The 27,743-nt window shown below is 39.3% G+C and overlaps 1 protein-coding gene across 2 annotated transcripts in view; it reads left to right on the top strand.

The window, feature by feature from the left end:
* The window catches only part of kcnq5a (potassium voltage-gated channel, KQT-like subfamily, member 5a), a 130,178-nt gene extending 105,463 nt beyond the window's left edge, over positions 1–24,715 (top strand). The window contains exons 8-17 of one of the 2 annotated variants that reach the window (XM_084736018.1): positions 1,954–2,042; positions 4,130–4,156; positions 8,539–8,592; positions 11,324–11,565; positions 12,710–12,818; positions 18,134–18,265; positions 18,780–18,896; positions 20,955–21,062; positions 22,873–22,999; positions 23,279–24,715. In XM_084736018.1, the coding sequence (XP_084592144.1) occupies positions 1,954–2,042; positions 4,130–4,156; positions 8,539–8,592; positions 11,324–11,565; positions 12,710–12,818; positions 18,134–18,265; positions 18,780–18,896; positions 20,955–21,062; positions 22,873–22,999; positions 23,279–24,346 (2,073 nt within the window). In that variant the 3' untranslated portion in view covers positions 24,347–24,715. Of the gene's footprint in view, positions 1–1,953; positions 2,043–2,284; positions 2,380–4,129; positions 4,157–8,538; positions 8,593–11,323; positions 11,566–12,709; positions 12,819–18,133; positions 18,266–18,779; positions 18,897–20,954; positions 21,063–22,872; positions 23,000–23,278 lie in introns of both variants that reach the window. The other variant, XM_084736019.1, reaches the window with a different exon arrangement.
* The last annotated feature ends 3,028 nt before the right edge of the window (positions 24,716–27,743 follow it).

Below are 27,743 nucleotides of genomic sequence, written 5' to 3'. Positions count from 1 at the left end.
TGGGTAAGGTGGAGGTTTGTTGTCTCAGTATGTGTTGTTACATTCTCAGAGCTCTGAAACTGATCAGATATTTTCCTAAATATCTATGTAAATAGTTAATTCTTACATATTCTTTTGTTTGTTCTCCCTTTTTTCAATATGTAGCAGTTATTGTGCTTGACAAAGACCAGTTGGACCACAGTTGATCCTGAATAACCCACTAGGGGAGCAATTAATTATGTGTGTGTTGATCTTGTTCTTCTTTTATTGGCTTTGTGTCAAGCACCTGGCCACTGTCTGTTGTCTGCCAAGCTCATAACATTTTCCTCAACAGGTAAAAGGAAACTTGGAAGCAGCATTGATGTGTTAAATATGTGGATGACATTACTATTCTGTCCGTCACTTCACTCCCCCATCTCACCCGGCTCTCCCTGCTTTAAGCCACTGTCTGTTGTGTGTGTGTGTCTCCGTCTGTAAGCAGGGCAGGAAATTACCGCTGTCTTCAAGCCTCAGCAGCTGGTCAATTCCAAATTTCACCTGCTGCAATAACTATTTAGCCTACCAACTTTATTTTTAGATCAAGATTGGATCTCCAAATGACTTTAGAGTGGTCTCTGGAGTATCGTAACAACCAACAGCCAAAATTGACCAGCATCTGGCAGGTGGCTGGTGTTAATTTCCCACCCTGTCTGTGTAAAGTGTTTATATAAAGGCTTTTCACTTGTGTCACAAATCTTGTAACCACACCTGGCGCCACTGAGGAGGTTCAGTCAGCCACAAAGAAAACAACTTGTAGAAATGATTGGGGTGGATGTAGGTCAGTTCTGCACAACTATGAGGATTACCCCTAATTTAGGCACAGAAAACAGGGGAGAATCCGGTTGATTTTCAAAATAAAATACCCCGTGCAGACTCGTGATCATAAAGACGGACAGAAAATAAACAATTTAACTACTTAGCCTGCTTATCCATGATAGAAGCACAAAGAGCAAGGAAAGAGGACTTAATCAACAAAATCAGAGCAAGTAAACATAATCAGATGGGCAAAACGCTCCGCTGCTGAAACGCTTCTGAAACACTGCTGGTGGAAATTGAAGTCACGTGCATGATGGAACAAAACTGCGGCGCAGCCGTGACGCAGCGCAGCCGTGCCTGGTGTGAATTATATGAAAGAAAATTACCATTACTGGAAGGGCTCAATTCATGCTTAGCTTCACTGATGACATTTTCTTGTGTATTGACTTGTATCATAGCCTATGATTCAGTAGGTGTGATCCTTGTGCAATACATACATTAAACTTGATGTCAATCGATGTTGCACAGTGTAGCTTACAATGAACTTATAAGTTTGGAGAAATCTCACTGTCTGTAAGCACCAAAAGTCTGGCCTGTCTTCCCTCTGCTAACATGAAGGTGGTGTGAATTATGACGTATAATGCAGCCAGCAACCAGGGGGGATGTCGAAATGATTTTGACTTCACTTTTGAGGAGATGTCATGTCACCAATCTTTATATATGTCAATACATACCATTTACTTACAAAATGTCCCTGAAGTTAAAACAGACTGCAAGTATAGGCACAAATATCACTTGGTTAATCTTCAGAAAGACTGTTGTAATTGTTAAAAGAAACTGACATTGGGATTTGAACAATGGTCTCTCATGTTCAAGTCACAGATTGTGCGATAAAATTATGCGTCCCCATTGCATTACAAACAAAGCTGTTTGTGTAGGAACACAAGCCACTCCTCATGGCCATTACTGAGACCATCCGGTATGGCTGCCAGCTGGTTACATCCCCTAAAACACACTGTCAATGTATGTGTTACATGTTCACATATATATCTCAGTCCCGTTTTCCTCACCATATTTGTGCCATTCCCCTTCTGTGTCATGTTTGTTTGTTTGCGTGTATCTACATCTGAACGTGTGTGTGTGTGTGTCCCGTCCATCTCTGCTCCCTCCCCCACCCAGGCGGCTTGGCGTCTGTACTCCACCGACGGCGCTCGTCCCTACCTCAGAGCCACCTGGCACCACTACCAAAGCGCCCTCCCCCCCCTCAGGCATGTATCCCCACCACCACCACCACCACCACCGTCACCGCCCCCCACCTCTCTCCGACAACCCCCAACCACAATGCATCGACATTACCAGAAGAACTAATCAGCTTTTTCTGTTTTCCCTCCTCACCTTCCTCCTCTCATCTCCTACCCAACTTATACTTTCCTCACCCATTTATTCCCTCCTACCCTGTTAATTGATTCATTTATCATTACTTTATTTATCCTTTCGACTCTGCACGTAGTGTGTCTGGCGTAGTTATGCTGCTGATGAGAACTCGGTTTCCATTGCTACCTGGAAGCCTCATTTGAAGGCGTTGCATACCTGCAGCCCCGCCAAGTAGGTAACAACTTACAGACTTACAAACATGGCTGCTGCTGCTCAGCCCTTCTCCTCATCTCTTCTTCCTCAACTGGTGTCTGCTCGTCTCCATCGGTGCAGCTTCAACTCTTTTTCCACTGTTATGCAGCACTGCGGCCATTCTTTCATAAATGTACATGTATTAACCCTTGTTTTTCCCAATTTGGGATGGTTTGCTTGGCATGCATGATCTCATATACATACACCCTTTAGACAGTTAAATGCCTTACTGAATGGTACTTTGGAAGTTGCTGAGGTATTTTGTTAATGATAATTAACTTAAATATGTGTAAGTTCTGATGTTTATTGCTTTTTTTTGTAAGTGATTGTTGTTATATTTATTTTAGTCCCAAGAGACTGAAGCACACCACTATTCAATGCACAATTGACCTGCCAAAATGTTTTGAATTTTAAAAAAAAAAAAAAAAGGAAAGATTATCATTTTTTTCATATGTATTTAAGTCATAAACACAGGAAAGAAAACAGTTATCTCAGACTATTATGGAAGAACATCAGGATTCTGAGAATTAAGTCAGAATTTGGCAAAAAGTCAAAATTCTGAGTTTGTAGTCAGAATTCTGAGATTAAAGTCTAGACTTTAATGTTGACTATAAACTCAGACTTGGGACATTTTGCTACAAATTCTGACTTTTTTCTCAGAATTCTGACTTTTAACTCTGACTTAAAAAATTCTGAGAGTAAAGTTAGAGTTCTGACTTAAAAGTAAGAACTCAAATACATTTTTAAAAGAATTGTCTTTTTTTTAGCATTAACATTAGCTTACAATGCCTAGCTACATTAATGAAATCTGCTAGCGATCATCATCCTAGCAAATCATTTTATCAAACAAAATCCATGGTTGTCAGCTAGAAATGAAAAGCTGCTTTTGTTTAGGCTTCTTCTCTGTGCAATCAAATACTTAACTGTCAGTTTCAATGTTAGATCTGCCACAGTTATCACTGTAAACTGCTTATTTGTCATGTGAGGATGGAAAGCTTGACGTAGGTAACAACAGTAAAGATGATGAAGCTTGGCAAAAGGCCAGTTCTTTTATGATAGTCAGAATACTGACTTTAACTCAGAACTAAAAAAAAATTCACCTGTGGGCGTAATCCTCGTCTGTAGACTTTAGAAAAACTATCACCACCATTTTCCCCCCGATTTGCGTCTCAGGACCTCCGTACGTGTGAGTAATTTTCTTCTGAACAGAAATATTGGGTAAGAGGCCAGTTCAAGATCAACAAAGGACAACTGTCATTCTTTTGATACTACTCCATTGTAGAGAAACAAATAGAAACTAATATTTGACAATGACATGACATGGTATTAATTTTGTTTTGTCTCTCTTGGCTCATTAGAACTTGGGTCAAGTTCAAACAAAATCCATCCAAAAATCAAAAAATTGTTAAATTCAGTTTTGGCATTTATATATGTCCAGTGGTTCACTAATGTGTATTTTTGAAGCATGAACAATGCAGCAGAATTTCACACAAACACACACATATATTTAGATTCTGACCTTTCTGATCTGAATGCTTAACCCTGCATGGCCATAGCTTGTATGTGCTTGTAAGTAATTAACCTCATTGAATTCTTTCTTTTTGTTTCCTGTTGGCTTGATGCCTCCCATATCCATTAGTGGAATCATTTGTATAATGCTATTTTAATCTGCTGGAATACTGATTTCTCTCCCTTTGTCTTCTCTTCTTTATCCCACTAACCCTTGAAGGAAAGAGCAGGGCGAGACTACTTACAGGTTTGTACAACTCTCAGCTTATTCCTCTAAAGACACAAACACATATGCTCAACATGTGATGCAAAAATGATGAAATTATATGGATAATGTTTTGCCATGACGTCTTAAAAACTGCTCTTATTTATTCATTTAGTTAGTTATTAATTTTCTTATTGGCATTCACTAGGTAATAATTAATAGTTAATGGTTAGAACATCAATTGAAGATTGTTATTGCCATGAAAGGGTTGGGGCATATTGATTAACTGGTTTGTTAGTTGCTTGGGTTATTTATTGATTGATGGAGGGAGAGAAGAAAACATGTTAGAAATATTCAGACTGAGAGACCTACACTGCTGTGCTGCCAGCTTGATGTGTCCTGATGACCAGAGGTGTCAGGTCAACATTTATTTAGCAATTGAGTTCTCTTTATTTGCAGTTCTCACATATGACTATGTGTATGGCAAGGGACAAGACCCTGTTATCAGAAGTGTTCTGGTTTCCATTTGTAGTCTGACGTAGTATTGACCAATCACATATAAGCATGTAGGTAAACACTCCACGTGGAGAGCAAAAGAGGTTGACTGTAGAAAATGATGGACGTGTCATGGTATGATAGCCGATGGGTTCCCAGATCATATTGTACTAGATACCTCATTGACTGTCGCTGTATGTCTCTGCAATGTGTCTGCATGGCCACCATAGTGAAGAGGTCAAAATCCGTTCGTAAACAAGACTTTCCGTATTGACTGATGCAGATTTCACAACAAAATCAACTGTAAATTACTTAAACTGAACTTACTTTCATTAAATTTGGTTTGCAATAAATGTGAGAAATTGGGGCGTCCTCATCAGCTTTATCTTTTGAACAGCCAGAACTTCCTCGGGGACACAGAGGCTCATCAAGTGTAAATTATTTAGAATTTCCACATTTTTCTTGAAACAACATTCTATGAAAATTGACTGAGAATAAATGAGTTACAGTCAACTTTGAAATGAAATCTGCATCTCTCAATGCACGCTGTGTTGTCTTATCAGTGGATCTTGATCACTACAACATGGCAGACGGGAGGACACATGTCAAAACGTGAACGTGGTAACTACCTACATCTCTATCTATGTCCAAGATTGCCATTCCAGTAACACTGGAAAGAACAGTGTCTAATACGTTCTCTAAAGTGACAGGCAAGAGGAGATTCAGTGATAGTGCTGTTGTATTTTTACATCATACACAGTTAGACCAAGACTATACAGGAAATATAGTACAATAAGAGCCAGTGTCCAATAGTGTATTGCGGAGGTTCAGTGTACTGTCTTTCCCAGCTTTCTTCCGCTTTCTTTATTTTAGATTCCTACCTCATTTTTCCAACTTTTTCTTCATGTCTCCATCTCTGATTTTGTCTCTCCTCCCGCTCCTCCTTTTCACTACTGTTTTCCTCTCTGCACTTGACTCCAAGGCAGGGAAGGGTGATGGGCTTCTCTGCCTTTGTTCAGCGAGCGCGCGTGTGTGTGTGTGTGTGTGTGTGTATGCATGCACACACGCCTTCAAGACAGGAGTCTGTACCATGTCTGTACCATGACGCACTTTTTCCATTGGGATGGTATTTATATAACTCATCAAACACAAGTCTAGGAGAGACAGAGCTAAGTTGAAAAAAAAAGTGGGGAGGAGAGGGGAGAGGAGGGGAGATAGGGGATTTCAGAGAGGGGAAGAAGACAGAGAGAGATTTGTGAGTTTAATTATACTAGTATAGTTTTTACAGTGCAGCACTTCTTTGGAAACATTTGGGGGCCTTTATATTGAGCCAGCAGCTTCTAAAGCATTTAAACTTAAGACAGCTCCACACACACACACACACACACACACACACACACACACACACACACACACACACACACACACACACACACACACACACACACACGTAAAGAATAAGTTTATTTTCTCAGCCAAACACACAAACAAACGTGTGTCTCATCCTTAAACAAAACAACATTTAATTAGGATTTGTTGCATCCCCCATGAAATCCCTCTGTTTAAAGGGCTGCTTAATTAGGCTTTCCTTTCTTAGAAACTTTTGTTACAGCCAATTTACACTTGTGAAATCATAATTATGCACTCTTTTGTGGCACTATTTCTTCTCTGTATGTTCCCCGCCGCCACCAAGAGAACACACAACCCTCTGTGTTATTAGTGGTTTTACAGGCTGCTGTCGGCTGCTCGGCGGCGGTAGGTGCCGTGGTAAATGGGTGGTGGTTTTCGTTTAAGCAGACTTGTAAACACCAGCAGTAGTAAACATTTGGCGCACCACAAAGTGCTACAGCGGACATCATGCTGAGTCTGAATTTGCTGGATATTGGCAGTGAAAGGCAACTTGAAATAAGGGATAATGGGGGTTTAATGTGGAGTTTATGTGTGCAGGCAGGTGTGCATGGTTGTGTGTCTCTGTGTGTTTGTACCTCCTGATGCAATTCAGTTCAACCCCAGTGATGTGGAAAGAAGACTGATAATGATGAGGAAGAGAGGTTAAAACTCCAGCAATATAAGCTCAATATGAGCAGTTATTAACCAATGAATCATACTTATCTTACAGCTTTTAACCTGGACACTATTTCTCATAATTTAAAGGGATAGTTTGGGTTTTTTGAAGTGAGGCGATAATCCCATCATTGATGTATTACCTATGGGAAATTTACTCATTTTTTAGACACTTTAAAATAAAAAAGCCCACCAAACCAAACTCCATAGGCAAAAACAGTCATTTACCTCGCAGATCACGGGAGCTGCTGGTCTACTGCAGCCTCAATCCATTTGTTTGCATTATTGTGTGGCTTCAGTAAATCTGAACCAACCTTTTAACTAATAGATCGAGGCAGCCTTAGACCACCAACATCCCATGTTCTGTAGGGTAAAATAACTGTTTTTGCCAATGGAGTCTAGTTGCTTTGGAGAGAGAGATATGTAGCTTATATAACAGTGGTTTACCATCTGAAAAGTGGTAAAAAAAAATATGCTAAATATAGTGTACACTTATACTGATTTTTTATGTGGCTAAAATACATTTTACTGTTGACCTTGTGCACAGCAGTACATAGCTTAGCTTCCTCACACTGGTGCTCCTGCTGCTTCTCTAAACCATCGGCATAATAGGTAATACATTGACAATGGATAAGTGCCTCATACACACCCAGAAGAAAATATCCAAACTATCCCTTTAAGGGTGTGTTCAAATCTGTGCTGCATTATGGGTAAATCAGACAGTGAGTATAGGTTATAAATTAATATTTCTAGCATTTTGAATCACCACAACCATGAGAAGTGTGCAGCAGCACACTCTTAGAGTAAGGGTGTTAATGATTAATCATTCATCTGTTAAGAATTTTACCAATTAAAAATGTATTAATCTGTATTTTATCAATAGTCTGGAAATGGCAGTAATTGTACCTCATTTAACATTGTTATGTCTGGTGGAGCCATTTGTTGAATAAGAAAACTTGAACTTAAAAAAACAGAAAAAAAAGAAAATGGGGGAAAAAACATGTGTTTTGTATTTAAAACATTTTTCATTGGTTAACAAAAACACACAAAATTTGCATCCTTAAAGAAGTTTAGTTTTTTGGAAGAATACTTTGTACTTTAACGTAATTATTTTACTTGTATTTCCACCACTGCATATACACTCACACAGACATGATCCATTGCCTGGAAGAGATCATTATCCTGAAATTACATGGATTTGTGTTTGTGTGAGCGCAGTTTAGTCCACATCAGGGCTCAAATAACAGCATTCACACCAAACCAAGCAAACTAGATTAATCCGGGGAACACACAATGTTCATTCAAACAACAACAAACACAGCCTGACTTTTAGTTTTGTGCTGGCCAAACAATTTCAAATTTGAGCGTTATTTTACACAACACTGCAGGCACACAGGGAAGCTTAGTCAGGAAATTTGTTCACCACACGTCACAGAACAATCACTGTGTTGACAATTTGGGTGCTGAAATCACAATTCGGGTGCTTTTGGAGCCTTTGTACATGATTGGAGAGCCAAACACAGACAAGCAAAGCATCTGGTGAGAGTTTGGTCAAATTTGTCAGGGAAAACAAAGTCCAGGTTGTAGATATAAAGAGCAATGCCTTAAAGTTTGAAGACATTATTATGAATATGTGTCCTGAATTCAAGTTCAGGTGAGTTTACCTTCCTCTACATCCCCGTTCACTCATTCATTCTCTGAAATGTGTCCTCTGCCCCCTCTGTGTGTGTTTACCTTGCATCGATATTGACAGCAGAGAATGTCTCTTCTCCGTCCTCTGCTGAACTCCTCTTTTAATGTCCTTCCTCCTTTATCTCTTTCCTCTCCATTCCCTCCTCCATCCGTCTCTCCCTCCTTCACTCTAGTAAGGGTCTAAGTAATGGGAGGCTCTTCAGAAGGTATACTCGGAAATATAGGAGGTACCTGCAGTATTACCCAGCATCCTCTTTGCCCTGCCCTCAGCCCAATAATAACCTGTAGGAATGACTGACTAATAGCATGGAGGAGAACCAAAAAAACAAATTTAATTTCCTTCTTACCTCCCTCCTTGATCCCTTTTATCCCACAAAGGACTTTGTCTGAACCAACTACTGCTGCCTGCTGCCTGTCGAATGCAAACATCTTTGTTACCATTTTACAAATTAAAGGGGAATTCCAACAAAATTTATATTTACGCTGCAAAATTTAGACACATAAAAAGCTAACAATAAAAAGGGAAGTTTTTGAGATAAAGGAAATATACACTAAATGTGCTCCATAATGTAGCAATGTAGTAACATTTCCCACAATCAGCAAATTGCTAGTTGAGCCATAATTAAATTGATAGACATCATGGAATGTTGCTTGCCATGATCCTTTAATAGCTAGTATGACGTACAAATACAAGATCCAAATTCCCCTTTATTTTATATTTTTTATATATGCTTCATAGCCCATCTAAAGTGTCCCTACCCATGTGTTCCAAGTCCAGCCACATGAGTTTCATCCATACTTCAATCAGCTGTAAAAATAAAAAGCCTCAATGTCAATTTAAGAAAAAATGAGCAGAAATAAAATGAGCAATTCATGGGGCTGGACACATTTTACCTCAAATTATCCCCCAACAATATATGCTATAGTTATGCACTTGTCAGTTTACAGATTTGGGTATTAAGCTGTTCCTTGTTTTACTGCATGATCCGTGCATTACTGCTTTGTTTTTCTTTCCATCTGTTTTTAGCCATTAGAGATGCAAAGAGTGGTAATGAAGGTAATATTAAAGAAAGAATTTGCGTGTCAGTATTAGTGGAAAATGTGCAGAACACAGCAGATTCAGAAGAGAAAATAGCTACCACTGTATTGCTCACTGACAGTGTTAGTTCTGCCTTGAATGTTGGTGAAAATGTTTTGTTATGTGCTGTAAAGGGTTAAATAGACTTCGTGGGAAAGTGAGGAAAAATGCTCAGGTTTAGACTTGGGCAACCATGGCAAATGAATAAAAATAAATAAAAAATCTTCCCAAAGACTGCAAGCTTCTGTTAAAATGATTAAAACTGATTAAAATGCTGAAATTCAGGTGAGAGACTGAGGTCTGGAAAAATGTGAAGTTGTAGCATGGAAAATGTGTTGCTGCATCTCTCTCTCACTGGTCTGCTGCATTGCATGCTGGTCTACTTGCCTTAGCAACATAATAGTTTACTGCAGCAAGTCTCATTGACTGAGAACTTTCTGCAGCCCCAGCAACTATTTGATGGTTACCAAAGATTTAAACATCATGTGGATAAATGCATTTTTCTTTTGCTTTTTATTAAGTGGCTAATGTTATGTGTTAGTTATTTAAAGTGACAACAATAAAGTGATAGAGGAAGATTGCAAGGTAACACTTTATTTGAAGGCGTGTGCATTAGACGCTCACTACTCATTACACTGTCATAACCATGTCATGACACCTGTCATGAACATGAAGAAGTCTTTATGGATGTTTATGAATGTTGCTATTCAGTGTCTACAAATTGTATGTAGAAATTATGTAAATAGTTTCTTAAAGTTTGATCATGTCAAGTTGTCATGACAAATACATATAATTTCAACTTTGCATTAAAAAATGACATAATTGACCAAATGACACTTAATGACAACAGTCAAACATTCAAAGACTCATGACATGTGTCATAACATGGTTATGACAGTTTAATGACATTCTTATACACACCCCTTCAAATTAAGTCTTACTGATTGCAATCTAATAATATTTATATTAAGGAACATAAGTACATAGATACACCAATATGTCATACCATGCTGTTACCACAGTGAACAGTTGAGACCAAAGCAGACGTTGCAGATTAAAACCACATTTCTGAACCCTGTTGAATTTTGATTCTTTGGATTTAATAATAAACATAGAATAATACACTGGAAGTGATTTGCCATCATCATTTCTAAAAGACTTTACTATTTTTGTTCAGGAACAAGAGTCTAAAAAACTCACACTGAGGCTGTTCGACTCAATAATGGTCTCATTTGTTTAAAGTAGTCTCAAAATGAATGTGGTGATGATGTATTGATGTTACTATGCTTCACATATCACCTTTAAAAATCTCATTAACTCTGTTTTGAGAAGAGAACAGATGAATACATTGTCAGGCCATCGGGTGAAGATTGCAGCACTTCAGGATCAAACACTGAGGGTTTGTTTTGGTGGCTTGGCGGGCAGTCTGGCTGTGTTCTGGTGTTTTGGGCATGTCAGTTGGATGGATGATGTTTGGGCTGAAGGAAAAGACAGAACGCTGCCCTGTGTCTGCGCTCTGAACTCTTCTCACTCTCTGAGGGGAAATAAGTGTTGACAGCATCTCTTTTTTTTCTCTCTCCTCTCTCTCTCTCTCTCTCTCTCTCTCTCTCTCTCTCTCTCTCTCTCTCTCTCTCTCTCTCTCTCTCTTTGTGTCTGCGTGTGTCTCCCCATCAACCCTGACCTCTGCCACATACTTTTTCCTCTATCTACTCCATCCTTAACTCACTTATCCCCAATTTCCCTCACCTTTCCCTCTCTGGATCATCACTTCCATCATTCTTGCTTTCTCTCTGCTTCCTTGAGTGGTCTTCTTTACTTCCTCATCCCTCCATCCCCCTCTCTCTGCCTGTGTTTTTCTTTTCTTCCCTCCCTACTTGCAGTCAGAAGTTGAGTTTTAAGGAGCGGGTCCGGATGGCGAGCCCTCGAGGTCAGAGCATGAAGAGCAGGCAGACGTCCATCAACGACCGCCAACGTTGTTCCCCTGGAAATGAGGTGGTGGGAGGCACTGAGCTGATGGGCGGGAGCCCAGCCAAAGTGCAGAAGAGCTGGAGCTTCAATGATCGGACACGTTTTAGGCCGTCGCTGAGGTTAAAGAGCCAGACTCGCACTGCTGTCCCAGATGGTGAGCAACACAATGTGAGATTTTGGGAGATCTATTGACAGAATATGGCAGAATTAGAATATAATATTGTTGCTGTTGTACTGTATATGCATATTTTGTCTTTTTTTTTCATAAATCAATGCTGTAGTCACACTTTACCCTTTCTGTGGGTGAGCTTGACAATGTGGTCTTCCATTATTTTAGTAATGGTTGTGGATTTTCAGCCCACTGAGACAATATTAATATGTTTTCATTAGTGTGTATAATCACCTAAAATATGAATTTTCATGTTTTGGTTACCTTAGAATGAGAGGAGTGGGTCTTCTTCCATGGAGGCTGCCATGTTGCACTACCTTTGTCCCTACAATAGTCCAGACCTGACAAACCAAACTCTGGCTCTGGATACGTTTTTAGTGAATTTTGCAGGCACTGTAGGTTCTCTTGCATGCTTGAAAGAAGGGGTGAGATGAAGTGTTTGCAATCTGCAGTCTCACTGCTAGATGCCACTAAATCCTACACGCTGGTCTTTAAGATTCACACTCTAAAACTCAGTGAATCTGCTTCACCAGGACTTTTGTTGTTTGATCATATTTGACTGACAGTGATCTGGCAACATAAGCAAACAATCCAACAACTATTATCTGTATATAGTATGTTGTGCACCTGTGTTTTTCCCAGAAACTCCTGTACTACAGTAATAAATGAAATTGCTGACTGTTTTAATAGCACTTCTGTTTCTCCTCTTATTCCCCTGTGTATTTTATTTGAACTGATTTTATAACCTCTTATATGCACTACGTCATTATTCACTCTCTTTCCATCTATTTCTCTGTACTTTTCTCTCCCTCTCTTGTCTTTCTCTCTGTCTGTCTTTCTGTCTGTGTCTCCCACTCTCGTAATTATTGGCAGTATTAAGGATATATATACCCTCCTCTCTCACCTTACATAGCTGAGCTGGCAAAACGCTGCCCATTCCTAAAGATCCCATCCAAGCAGGGCATAAATTTTCACCTCCTAAAAGCCAAAATAGTATCAGTTTGAAAGATTCTTGGAGACTCCTGTCGAGACCCGCTATATGCAGGAATTGTTTTATGAGTTTTAAGACTGGAAATGATTTTGCACGGAGGCTGCTTTTATTGATGAAACGGCGGTCTGTCTCTCTCAGTGGACACAGGCATGAGCACAGAGGATTCCTTCGATGAGAGAGGCTGCCATTGCGATGTTACAGTGGAGGATCTATCAGCTCCTCTCAAGGCTGTCATCAGAGCTGTCAGGTGAGATCCTGCTACACTTACACTTCACATTTCAGGTCTTTCAGCTCATGCTTATATCAAAAGCATCTTTGGATCACCATAATCCAAGAAATGTTTCAGGAATCCAGGTAATTCAGCTGGTAAAGGGGATTATAACTCCAACACATTTGCAAACTTGCATCCAAATACTCCTATTAAGTGAGAAACTGGAAGAATTTTCCAGTTTGTTTGATATGGATGCATAAAAGGAATACTGTAGACGTTTTGAGGAGGGATGAGTGGTAGCAGAGAGAGTTCAGGGGCAGAGGGGTTGTTTGGTTGAATACGTTAGTCTAAGTCTGCCTGACTCATTGATCCTTACATCTGACTGAGGTTCATGCAAATTAGAATCTGTGACCCCGACCATGGCTCTGAAATATCAGCAGCCTAACTGCGCTGTGTATTGATAAATCCATGGTGCTGTCCATGGTGCTGAAGTAGCATACAGATTTCTGATTGCACTTTTTTCTCTCAGTCTCGCCCTTCTGTGAGCTTTGTTTTGGATCTATAATATTATCTTTAAAAAATCTCTCATGAGTCAGTTCATTAGTTTTGGGTGAATTAAACAAGCCGGGTCCATCCCTCCTATTAAAAATTTACATATCGCCTGCTGCCTGTAACTGAAACCAGACAGAAGGGAAAATCACTCCTACGGTTTGCTCTCAAATAAAAGCTTTTAACCAATGGCTGTCATTTTCTACAGTATCATCGGGACCTTCCACAACCCAATCAGGCCTGATTTTCCACAGCTGTTGCCTTCATTTGTTCTATGTTTTAGAGAAATATTCACTTTGAGAGTTAGATGAAGTGATTGATATCACTTTCATGTCTGTATGGTAAGCTGCCGGTTAGCTTAGCATAGCTTAGCATAGCTTAGCATAAAGACTGGAAACAGGAAAACAGCAGGGACCTCCTAGACCATCTGCTGGGTGTCTGACAACTTCACAGTGATTATAAAAAATTAATAATTCTAGACATTTGAGTAAAGACGTTGTTCAGGTATAATCTGGCACATAATATAACCCTAATTTTTTAAAACCACATTTTTTTTTTCAGCACACACACAGAACAGACAGGTAATGGACAGAGACAGAAGATATTCTCTGAATTTGACAAAAAGTGTGTTGGATCAGAATCGCGTACTACTCCTTTAATGAATGATTTTTAGAGATTCTGTTAGATGTACAGGTGTACCTTTGGACAGAGCTAGCCCATCTTCATGCTTAAATGAGCTAACCTGCTACTGCCTGAAAGTTTTACTATATATTTTACCCTATAGACACAAGTATAGAACCCTTCTTTCTATCTAATTCTCAGTAAGAAAGTGGTTAAGCATATTTCCCAAAACTATTCCTTTAACTGAGACTAACTCTTAGTATTTATGCTTTATTTGCTTCAAAATATTTGCTTCAAATTTGTTTTCAATAATTTCAAATCATCATCATCGTCTTGATTTTTTGGCATCCATCCCCCTCTCCTAATTGGCTGTTTTTGATCAGTTACCTGCTGATGCTCTGAACGCCCTGCTGGGTAGTGTGCTGGTTTGTTGGAATCAGGAAAGTGTTTCCTGTTGGTTGGTCATGTCACTGAAGCCCTCCTGCGTCATGATGTATGTTGCTGGCTCGCTGGACATGATAAAGGGCATCTTACTGATTAATCACCTCGCAATCACAAACTCCCTCGTGGATTTTGTTTCCTCACGTGTCCATTGATTGTGAGACCACAATGACAGCTCCCTGAACATAAAAGTCATCAGTCAGTCGGTGATGTCACTGAACTGCCTCCTCTTTTTATGATTGGCTAGCTGCTGATTGTAGCACGATCTTCTCTGTAGATTCAGCTCTTACTGAAGTCCGGTCACGTATCCTATTGATTGATTGGACCTCCATCTTTCTTTAGAGGCTGTTTATGTTCTGTAACTGTTGAGTGGAAAATTTATGAATGATTCAGTGAGCAGAACTTGAATGACCAAATTTCACTGTTTGAAATTACCACCAGCTAAGAGAAGGATGCATTTTAATAGTGGAAGGAGTCAATGAGCTTCTGTGTAGCTCCGTTCTGTAGTTATGTGGTTTCACAGAGCCAAAGAAATGAGTTAATCCCAAATTATGGCTGTTGAGGAAGATTATAAACATGTTTTTTTCTTTTTTTTATATTGAATCTGAAATGTAATACAACAACACAGCCCCTGTCTTCCTTTACTCTGCTAAACACGTGATCCTGGATGTGAAAAACATAGACATACCCATGAGTCCAGGGGTTCACATGATGTTTGGTTCCCTCAAGCAAAGTTTATTTTCAAAGTGTATCTCTCTTTTTGCTCTATCTTTCTCTCTTAATCTATACGCCCTGCTGCTGGGTTTGTCTGCAGGGGGGTTTCGAGCAGCGCGCGTGTGTTTTGGTGTGTGTGTTTCAGCAGACCCTGCTCTCTTACACTGGCACCGGCACCCTGTGAGCGAATGTTTATCCAACTGGCGCCAACTGATTCTCTCACTCCACTGCTTCTTTTCACCCTCTTCATATTTTTCTTGGTAAAAATGGCCATTTTTCGCCACTCAATAAGCAGGATTATCATTCAAAAATATTAGGTTGATGAGAAAATTTACCCCTGTGTGTAGCTGCTATAATTTTCTGCTGGTTAATGACAGTTTAGATGTCACTGTCCTGATTTTCCTCAATTTGACAATTCTTATATCATAAGGAGACAAATATCATTTTCATTTTCCTGGATTCTTAGGGGTAAGAGGACAGTGTTGTATCACAAATAAAAGATCTGTAATATATGTAATGCAGAATGAAAGGTCATTATAATTTGCAGTGTGGCCTCGGCTGATCCTTTGCCATTAATGTCATTAGCTTCTGAGTTTGTAAACAATTTAAACAATTTGCATCTCACCAATTATCTTAAATGTTTTCTCCTCCTTTTTAAATCTATCTCTTCATTTTCCCTCTTCTTCTACAGTTAAATCACCTGTCCCACACAGAATTTATTCACCCACAAGTTTGAGCATGTAAAGTCAACATAAGCCAGGGGTTCCCAAACTTTTTCAGGTCAAGGACCCCACAATAGATGCACATTAAACCACAGACCCCCAATTTTAGAAGATTTCTTTCTTAAGGAATCCCCTCTGAATGTTTTTTTGGTTTGCAGATAATTAAGTCCTCATAATCAATCAATTATTAAACTAGCATCACTATCAATTATAATCAATAAAGGGCCAAACCTATTTCTTCCCTTGGTGCAACTTCCAAAAAGATGTCATAAAAGTTAAAATATTCTGTTCTTCCATTTGCTTGGGACCCCCTTCAACCCACTCAAGGACCCCTGCTGGTCCCTGGACCCCATTTGAAAACCACTGACATAGGCTTTTAAAGATATTAATATTTATGGATTGGAAAATGCATGTAAATGTTTTGATAATATTCTCAACACATGTACAGATGGTGCCCATATGGACCATAAAGTATTTTCTATAAATAAGCCATCCAGTCCATACGTAGAGCGAAAAGCAATATACTTTTGCACATCTGTTATTAAGCTATACATTCTCTCACAAATGCATGGTGTCTTTATGTATTTATATTTCCAGTAATCATTACCTGTGGTGGTATCTTTAATATTCTGTTTAGTTGTTTAGCAGCATTTCCCATTATATAAGGCAGCTCAACCAGCTACACCCAACCCCTGCCTGTACACTAGAGGTGCAAAGAAATGTCATTATTTGTATCTGTATCTGTTCAAACAACAAAATGATCTGTTTCTGTATCTGTATTTGTATAGAACACCAGAGATGTGCGCAGTTTACACTAGAAGTCACGTCACAACGGCCAAATGTTTTATTTTATGGCCTAATATTCATTGCCAATGCAAAAATTTCTATTAACAAAACATGTTTTACATGGAAAGATAAACTATTCTTAGTAAAGATAGTGATGCTGTGTTCAAGTTTCTACTGCAGTTAACAGTACTGGAATATTATACATATATTAATATTATAGTATATTATAATAATATTTTAATGTTAAAATTATATATATATTTTTAAGTATGTGTGTAAAAATATACTTGGATAAAAGTAAAAAGTATTTCTCTGAATGTTACTGCATTACATTCTGTAAATTATTTTCTCCCAAATAATAACAGGCATATTCAGTTAGAAGAAATATTTGTTTCCGTTGAATTATTTGTGCTTTCCTGAATAACATATTCAGATTCAAGTGCACCACTACTGTTCACAGTGTGGTATAACACAGTGTGGTGCATCCAACTTTGTCCACAATGGAGTTCGTAGTTTTTATCAGTGTAACACAGAATACAAAATTATGTAATAATTTTCAGGGGAACTGTTTTGAACATTTGACACAAATCAAATCAAGGGAGCCTTTTTTTTTTTTTTTTTTGCAATGTTCCCCCCTAAATAAGAGTTTAGAAGTCAGTCATTGCTTAATTGGTTCTGAAATTAGCAAGTTTAATATAACGTAGATATAACATGATTATTCTGCTTTTGTTTTATAATGAACTGAACTCATGTCAATCAAATCCCCTCTATCACCAGCCCCTCTGTTTCTCCACACTCAGACACACACACAAAGATCACCACTACAACCCAACCTCGGCCAGGCCTGTCCACCCAGCAGGCCTCCTCCATGGGCAGCCAGAGCCCAGGGCTTTCCCAGGGTGTCGGGTTGAGGGTTGGACACCCCCTCCCCTGTCAGGACTGTTATTACAGAGGGTCATCTGTCACTTTTGTTTCCATTAGACAGTGAGAAAAACAGGCAACTGGAGAAAAGCAGAAGCCGCCGGGGAATCAAGATGCACCGAGCACCGAGATCTCCTTACCTGCATCAATATTATTCAAACAGTGGTGGCTCTGTTCACCAAATAGAAGGAGACACAGAATTACACTCAAGTTTCAAAGTCATTCATTTTGGTTGTTATGGATTTGACAAAAGAACCACGGAACTTTGGTTTCCCGGTAGACACTCCTTGAGATATTTGAGATTTTAATGTTTTCTTTATCACACTCCAAAAATAAGATCAACAAGTGAAACATAACAAGGAGCGTCTTGTAGTTTTCCCAAAGTTGCTGCTACCATCTAGTGGTTTATTGTAGTAATTACATCCTTATTTTTCAAGCCTCCTTGACTTAACATCCCTCTCTTTTTTTAATTCTTGTATGTTTGTATTTTTTTTTTTTTTTGTGTGTGTGTGTGTGTGTGTGTGTGTGTGTGTGTGTGTGTGTGTGTGTGTGTGTGTGTGTGTGTGTGTGTGTGTGTGTGTGTGTGTGTGTGTGTAGGATCATGAAGTTCCACGTGGCAAAAAAGAAGTTTAAGGAGACCTTGCGTCCTTACGATGTGAAGGATGTCATAGAGCAGTACTCTGCAGGACACCTGGACATGCTTTGTCGCATCAAGAGCCTTCAGACGAGGTCAGGACACACTGGACACACTCAAACACATTTGTGGTCAAGCAAAGTCTTGCCAACATTTCGAGAGCAGAGTAGCTGGTGGACAATATACAGTATCATGCCAATATCAAAACAAAGAAAAGTCCTGTATAATTCCACTATTCCGGGCATATTATAATCTTATATATACATGGTTATCTTAGTCAGTAACATGTGGTTTTAGATAGAATTTTTATTGGGACTACAGACTTTTCTGAACTTAACTTAAATCTGCTCGTGTGTTTATGTTTACTCCTTTTATTGATATCTGTTTTCTGTGAGTGAATTTTTTTTTTTACCAAGGACTTGCATAGGTGGGTGTTGTCGCCAACATTGCTGCAGTTCCTATTAGTCCTATAGAGGTCATCATAACACTCTAGATTATCCTTCTAAATGAAATTAACCCACTTTTACCTTGACCTCACTTCCAACTAGGCTTATGTCTTTTTCACCCAGCGTGTGTATATGTCCTGTATGTGTCCCCTCTCTCTCCCAGACTAGACACTGTAGTGGGTCCTTCTCCGAGGCCTTTCAACAGCCGCGTCAAGACCTTTTCCTCTCCCTCCCTGCATTTATATTACAGCCAAGCCCGGAGGAAACATTCGGCACCGGGGTTAGACTTACCCCACCCTGATCTGCTCGCCATCTGCCTCACCACTAACATTACCAAACCTTGGGTCAAGCAGCATGCATTCACATACTGTTGCATCAATTAGGAAATCCCCTGTCTCCTTACCCATGAATTGCCTATTTAGATTTTTTTGTTTATTTGATTTAATTTAATTTAGTTTAGATGCAGTACTAACTGAAATTGAACATGGAAAGAAAGAGCTTTCTCTGCTTTTCATTCATGTGACGCTTTTCTTAGCATAAGCAGGCCCTGTAAAAGCACTTCAAGCGAGAACCAGGCAAGCCAGCATCATTCATTTCAGGGTGCTTCACTGTTCACTGAAAAAAAAAAATGCTTGAGAGTGCCAGGAAATAATATTCATTGTTTGTTTCAGCCTGCTTGGAGTCAGCTAGCAATTAATGAATCTGAGATCATTTGTGGTTGCAACAGAAAAGCCTGTTTTGACCCAGGTTTAGCTTCAGAGGTCATCAAGGAGCTCAAGCAGCAGATTATAGACAAAGTTTTACAAGTAAATAAAGTTTCCAAAGGTTTTTGACATTGTGGGAAGAAAATAACTGGGATGGTTGGCCAATAGTTCCATAGTTATTCACTTTTTCTACATTTTTCAACTAAGGAAGTGTTCACTGTTTTTATTTTATTAGTAGCAAGTCATATTGTACTTAAAAACTTGAGCTCCTTTAGGACCTCGTCTAACTGTTTTGTCAGCTAACATACTGTAGGTGACTGTGGACATAAGACAAGCTACTCCGTGATGCATAGAGAAGCAGCGCGGCTTTTTTGGCCTCTTGTAAAATCCAGAATTTATTAAAACTCATAAAACTCCATTTGCTATGTTAGATGCATGAACAGTCTGACATGTTCATCATCATCATCATCATCATTATTCATTCAGAAACCAGTTCCCATGTTTCAGTTCCTTTTGCAGCTACAAGCCTAATTTAGAGGCTTTCAGTTCTTGTTTCAAATGTCAATAATCACTTAATTTGTAAAAAGCGAGGCTGGAAATATTGTTCCAGCAGGAGGCGCTGTTATGCAGCTTTGGATTGGAATTTTAATATTTACATGTTATTTTAGAAAGAAGCTTGTTTTTGTGGTAGCTCTTGGAAATGACAGTCATGTGGTGTTTTGTCGTGCTGCAGTGCTGTAGATGATGCCTGTGTTGTTAGTAGTATTCCTGGAGAAAAACTTAGTGTTTGTTTTCTGTATCTGAGTGTTGGTGAAGTGTGTCAAAGACTGTGGATACACACATACCACCTGAGTGCTGTTATGTATCTCATTAGCATAGCTCCATTATGTTGGTTGGCATGAAAATGATCTTTTCAGTAATGTTTTTCAAAAAGAAAAACATTGATGACTTTCCCCACAACCCATTAGGTGAGGCAGTTAAACTGGCTTTGAAGCTTTAAGATCACCTGAAATTGTTTATTATTAATTTGGGTATGGCTGTTTATTAGTATGGAAGAGGATTAGGACCAAATGTGAAAAATGTATTTGAGTACAATTTTAACTTCTATCAGAATTGTAACTTTTTTCTCTGAATTATGACTTTAAACTCAAACTACTGATCCCAACCCCCCAGAATTTTCTGACTTAAATCTCAGAATTCTGACTTTATTCCTAGAATTACTTTTAAGACTTTCTTTTAGATTTTTAAGTTTCTTTTCTCTCAGAATTCAGAAATTTTCTCTGATTCCTTAGAATTCTGACATTAAAATTAATTGATCACATATAACCCTAATCCTCTTCAGTAAAAAAACAAACAACTACAACAACAAAAGAAAACATGGCAATATAAATATATAATAATAATAATAATATCAATGCCAATTTCAGTCCCCTCACCTGTCAGACATTTTTAGCCTATTTTTCCCTCTCATCCTCTGTGTTTGCATGTCAGTGTTGTTTAATGTCATTGAGTATAGGACTGGATTTGTACACTTGTCTATCTATGCTTCATGCGTTTGTGTGTGTGTGCTTCTCTGTGTGTGTGTGTGTGTGAGAGAGAGAGATATATCTGACTAGTCTTTCTCCTGTCTCCAGACTGGCCAGTGCAGCGGGCTCTGGTCCCAGCCTGAATAGCCGACCCAGGAACATGTCCTCTCCCGCCCTGCACTATTATTACAGCAACAACAGGAGGAAGCTCTCAGGGTTACTTTCATTTCACTTAATTTAAGTTTTACCCCCAGTAGAATTCCATTAGTTACCCCTATGGTGACCATTAGGTCCCCAAAAATGTCTAACTGGCCATGAAATCTCACATTTTATTAGTATTAACTTATGGTACCAGATGGTTGGAGTCTGCATTAGACGTTAGACATTAGAACCTGATTATTCTAATGTGTAATAACACTGACCATTTGTTTTAGTTTTGATGACCAAGACTGACACACATAAGCATTTGCATTTCATGCAAATGTGTGCAAATGTGTTTACCCATAAACCCTAACATATCATTGCTGCTGCTACAGTAGATCCTTTCCTTTTTTCTCTTCAAGGGGAAACGTTGCCGTGTGTGAATGTTGCTAGCTTGTGTGCAGTTGTTTGGAAGTGCTTTGCAATTCATTCATGTGTTTTGTGGTAGATAAAGCAAAATAATGGGTGTACGACATCCTGGGTGTTAAGCTCTTCTTGCATGTTAGAGATATACAAACTTTATTAACTTCACTAATTTAAAAAATTCACAGTGTTAAAGAGCTGTACTTCTCACTAATGTTTTTTGAAAGTCCTAAAACATAATGAAAATATGTGTTCCTTCTTCTTGGAACAGAAAATAAAATAAATAGCCAGCGATTGACTTCCACACCTTCCAACCTTGAATCCTCAGTATTGGTATTTTCCAAGCGAAAGGATAATACAATTAGCAATTTTGTTAACACTTAAACTGGGTTGCACCAACAGAGATTAATTTTTAAACTAGATTAAATCATGGTTTAACTCAAAATGATACTGCACCAAACTTTAAAACTAGCTTGACATTAAGAAAGACTAGATTTAAACCTCTGTTCAAACTTCAGTTTAGGTTTTACTCTAAACCAAAATTGAATTAAATTTTATTGCACCAGACTTTTAAACTCTAAATTCAAATTGTGATCCAGTATTAAGTTTAAAGTTACAGTATACTTGAGGAGGGAGATTTATTGAGCAAAAAAATTCTCTGCTAAGCCATAATGAGTAGGCAAACTAGGATGATAAAATTTTTAGTAAGCAATTTTTACTTTTCAGCTACCTAGCAATGTTTTGTTAACACTTAAGCTAGCTAGCAAAATGTAACATGTTGTTAACTTTTTTAGCTTGCTAGCAAACTATGCAATGTTTTGATAAGGAATACAGAGCAGCCAAGGTTAATGGTTTTCCCTTTTATACAGTTGTACTTATTTACAATATATTCATTTATTTTTGATTTGGGTAAGCTTGTTTTGGTTTAGATCAACAAACTTGGATTTACTAAACTGAGATTGTGCAACAGTACTCTGCTTAATTTTGCATCTGGATTTACTCATTTTAAACCTGGTTTTGCTCAACTCTTTAACTCAAAAATGCAACAGTATGGTCTTTGAACATTCTGTAGGCCTATTTGTAAACCTGGTTTTTAGATCAGCTCATAAATGACATGCTTTTTGTGAAATGTTTTTTGTTTATGTTGGTTTTCATTTGTGAAATTTTCCACTGTCACAAGTTCAAGAGGCCACATGTAAACTATGTAATGCATGAAATACATAGTGCAAGTGCTGTTTTCTTTATTCCTGGAAAACTGACCATCTTTGAGGTAGAGTTTTCATATATGAGCAGTGATAGAGCCATGCCATGTGTGTTGTGTGTTTTACTAACTTAATCTTAACATCCAAGTGCTGCTTTAGGTTGGTTGCCTGATTTGGGATGACCTAAAATGAAGCTGGGATCCCTACCTTTATTACAACACGACAATTCTCTAACGTGTGTGTGTATGTATGTGTATCAGGGTGGATCAGATTCTGGGAAAAGGCCAGATTCCTGTGGATAAGAAAATGAGAGACAAACTTCAACCAGATGGAGAATCTCTGGAGGGCATGAGCATGCTGGGACGTGTGTGTAAGGTGGAGAGACAGGTGAGTGTATAACAAAAATCAGAGTAGGGAAAATTACATACGCACTATCCTTTAAAAATGTGATGCAAGTGCAAGGAGCTGATTTGCGCTGTTTAGCAATACCAGTGACTCATGTATTACTCAAGAGGTTCTAGCTTTCAGAGCTCACTTTCGGTTTTGGAAACAGAGATTTGTTAGTGTTACGGGAAAATTCCTTGGTTGAAGATAGAGGTCAATTTAAGTCTCTCGTTTGCTGTTTCCCTCCATGTTCTCACTCTTATTCTTTACTTTTGGTCACAGGTAACTTCCATTGAATCAAAGTTGGACTCTTTGCTGGATGTTTACCGCCAAGTCTTACAGAAAGGCCCCTCAGCACTCACCCTCTCCTCCCTGCCTTTGTTCGAGCTGGACAACCACCAGCACCACAACTCGGACTACCAGACCTCCATCATGGGCAGGGATCTCCCTTCTCCTCAGGGAGGTGATCCTGTTGGAGGTGGAGGAGATAATGGGGGGATGCGCCGTTGTCTTAGTGCCAACCCAAGAGGTCTGCGCCTTATCTTGGCACCCGCTGAAGATGATGGCCCCCCGGACTCAGCACCTCCATCCTACCCCCCGTCCACAGCCTCGCTCTCCCCATCACCCCTGCTGCCTCCCGATAGCCCATACCCAACGTTGGTTACCCCCAATGGTACTTCCAAAAGAGCACACTTCCCTGACCTGCCACCCCCACCTCCTTCAACAGGGGGTTTCACCCTCCGGCTGCCCCCCATGGTTCACCCCTCCCACCACCGTTGCCCCACTGACCCCGTCCCAGATGATTTGACAGGTGGAGTGACGGTGGATGAGGGAAGCCTGGGTCCCTCTGTTGTTGTGGGATCCAGTGTGGATGCTGACCAGGGAGGGGACAGTGAGGCAGACCCTGCCCAGGGAGGGGTACAGCTGCGGGGCAAGCCCGGCTTGAAATCCGAGGGGGTCTGGAGGAGGCACATGAGCCTGGAGGTCAACCCCCTGCTGCTGCTCTCGTCTAGCCCAGACTGGGGAGGCGGCCTCGCGAAATCCGTCTCTGTGCACAGTCTCAGCCAGCCTTTGACCAACCGCGCTCCCGGGCTGTCCTCAACACTCAACAACAGCAGCAGCAGCAACGGTAGCGAAAGTGGCAATGCCCATGGTGTGCTTAGCAACTGGGACGGAGCAGGACTCTTCATTAGTGAGTGCAAACTAGAGCCAGAGGAAGAACATTTCAACTTTCTGTCCCAGGAAACTGGCGACCCTTCAAAACTTTTACAGACTGTGGAGGAGACTCCACCTCACTCAAAGGGAAACCCTGAGTTTCTCAGTCAGTCCCCACACATACAGCTGGCATAACCACACACACACACACACACACACACACACACACACACACACACACACACACACACACACACACAAAGACACACTGACATACTCGCTCATATGCATACTGTATGTACACCCCATTGTTGGGAAACCACTTTTAAAATATTTTTACAGGACACTATACAGATTATTTTACAAATGTCCAGTCAATGTCTTGTGTACAGACAGTGTCTAACATGATTATGTCCACTTTCATACAGATTTTGTTACATTATATACTTTTTGTGAGGAACCATGAAGAAGTCAAAAGTACAATGATGTATAAAATATATATAAAAGTTGTCATAATCATGAAGGACGAAATACAAATATCCTAGAGAGAATGAGGAAGAGAAATTGCTTTGGTCTTTATCCAAACATATTCAGAAATGGTCAATTTGATTAACTTTATACATATATTTTTTTTTCATATACAAGATGAATTTTGAGAACAAGGAATGAATATCAGCTGTGATATCTGCCCACCTACCTATCAGACATCAGTGTAGAAGCTAATCAAATAATTTGATTTATCACAAAAATAACTGAGTATTGTTAATTTCTTTGTCTCAAAACAGTCTGCATGGAGGGCTGCTCAGGTGTGAACAAAGTGTCCCTCTGTCTCTTCAGTTTTGGGATCCAAAGTTTAGAATGGTTGCAGTCATTAAATTTAGTCCTAAACCCAAACCAAAGAACCTAGTTTGGGCTTATTACTGAGACAAGGGGCAGGGTAACTTCTCAGTGTAGAGGTTGAAGGATATCTCATCTCCCTTTGTGGAAACCTTGACAATTCAGCCTTCCTAAGTCCTGCCCCTTTTTGCTCTGTGCTCCAATAAAAGTTGAGTACACTTGATACCTCAGTCAACTTTCTCCTTTTTCTGTTCAAGTGATATACAGAGTCACATCTTAAGTTAGCTAAGGTCTAACAAAATGTCCTTCTGTCTGACTCACAATACTCTGTGGGTACAAGCCTGCCATTGGATGCTTGTTTCAGGCACCATTGCAGCATCTGCTATTTGTGTTTTTAATTCAAGGGCTCAACCCCAAAATGCAAATTTTCCCACAAAACTATTTTGCAGGGGCACAGTCACTGGATCCTAGGCTTAATGCCCAATACAATTTTGATCGGTTTAGAGAAATACAAACAAGCCAGAGCATTTGCTAAGCACTGTGGAGATAGGTCTGGCTATGTGAGATTGGCAACATGTTAGCTAACAACCGAGCTAATATTAGCAAAACACTGGCTAACTAGCCAGCTAATGTTTTATGAAATTTTGCTAGCTAGTTATCGAGTGTTTTGCTAACATAAACTAAATTAATATGTGAATGTATGTTGCTTCTACAGGTCCCTTAGCAACATCTTTTAAATATCTCCAAACATGCTCAACTCTCATTGGAGCACAGAGCAAAAAGGGGCGGGACTTCCTTGGAGGAAGGTTAAATTAAATGAGTGAATAAAATCTGAAGAAAATACTGTATGTAGCCAAAAGCCGTTGCAAGTTAGAAAATTGTAGTTGAAGCCCAAACAAGCCACTGGAAACTACAGGTCAACCACTTCTTTCTTAACATGTGGTGAAACCAGTACACACAGGTACATGCACACACATACAACTGCTCTTTTGCACACACAACAACACACTGACACATACAACCACCGACCACAACCACTGAGTACTCTGAGAACTTGACAAAGAGCTGAGACTGACTAATGACTTATTTTTTCATACAAGTGCTCATATTCAGAGACTTTCGTGGAAGAAGAGGAGAGTCACTCGCTCTCCTTATTCAATGTCTGTCTTTGGCAATGTAAAATGTCATCTTTTACTTATGCTTTCATACATATCACTGCATGGACTGTTTCCAAAAACAAATGAATGAAAGGAGAATAATGGCTGAGGCCTGGCGTGATGGGATAGCTGAATTATAAAAAGAGTTAAAGGTCAAACCCTTTTAGCATGTATTCTGACCACAAGCATCTTGTTCGATTCATTTTCTACACCCACAGAAATATTTGTTTGTTTGTTGCTTAGTTTCATCTGTCAGCAAGTTGTCAGTGAATTTGGATGCAGCAAGCAAACCTTACTGGGGAAAAATGGCCTATCAGCAGTCGCTCAAGACAATTTTGGACCATGTTCACCTTGGTTTGGACGGTTGCCTGGTGAGTTAGTTGCTAATGGTCTGAATGCTGAATTGCAGGAGGCTTATCGAGTGGGCTCTTTCAGCCAAGCATGAGATGCTGCATGCCTAAACTGTTGCAATACTTAAAGTCAAGAGCAGTCACACACTCGCTGGTGGCCTGGATGTCCCTCTGCATGTTAAAGTAACGTTTCCTCCAAACTTTTAACGAAAGTTACGAACAAAGTCCGCCTATATGAATATTATTCTATTCTAATTTGAACTAATTTGAAAGTAGTTGAAATCTGTACAACCAATTATATGGATAACCCACTTACTATTAAATTTTAAATATAATTAAGGTCATTTAATGTTTTTTTCTTTTGACAAACCCTACTGGGTGCTGGTTGCACCATGTGTATTATAATGATTGAAGACTGCTGGACTGACCTTCTATTCCTCCTCCCAGTCCAGAGCAACACTAGGTGTGGTGTGGTGTTGCAGGGTGAAATGTGCAATGCACAGACTCGATTTGCAACAGATAGCAAGCTAGTTTGGATTCACCTGCGAAACAAATGATAACAATAATGATAACAAAATGTTGTACATGTACTGTTGCATGTTGTCATTTTATCCATGTGTCCATCCTGCTGTCATCAACGCCAAAAATATATGTTCACATAATTAAATAGGGGAGAAAGGGGAGAGAGAGGACAAAAATATACCTTGTGGCATGACAGTAATCAGACAAACAATAATCTCTTTTGAGAGATTAAAATGTGGTTTATGTGTGGCTTTGTTCAAGGTTCAGTAGGTAACTTAATGAGAAAAAAAACTTTTTATATGCTGAAATATATTTGAAGATAAGATACTTTGTCACTATGTTCTGGTAGTAGTACAAGAGAGTGATGATATTTGAAAAGCAGGTTCCTCTGGCTCCTGCTTGTGTTCCCAATAGCATTAATTTAGCAAGAATTCACCAGGACTGAATGAAAACAAGAGCTACGATTAGTTGATTAATCAACTAGTTGATCAAAATAAAGTTAAAATTCCATTATATTGTTAATCAATTAATCATTTCACTAATTTTTCAAGCAAAAATGTCAAATATTTGCTGGATCCAGCTTCTTAAATGGAAAGATTTGCTGCTTTTTTGTCATTTATGATAGTAAATGAAGAGTCTTTGGTTGGACAAAAGAAGCAATCTGAAGACGCCACTTTGGGCTCTGGGAAATTGTGATTTAAAAAACAAAAAATGTGACATTTTATA

Source organism: Lutjanus erythropterus, chromosome 14 (genome assembly GCF_056507025.1).
Source record: "Lutjanus erythropterus isolate fLutEry1 chromosome 14, fLutEry1.hap2, whole genome shotgun sequence".
Classification (NCBI taxonomy): Eukaryota; Metazoa; Chordata; class Actinopteri; order Lutjaniformes; family Lutjanidae; genus Lutjanus; species Lutjanus erythropterus.
Note: the sequence above shows the minus strand (reverse complement) of the source record. Positions and strands in the feature narration are given on the sequence as shown.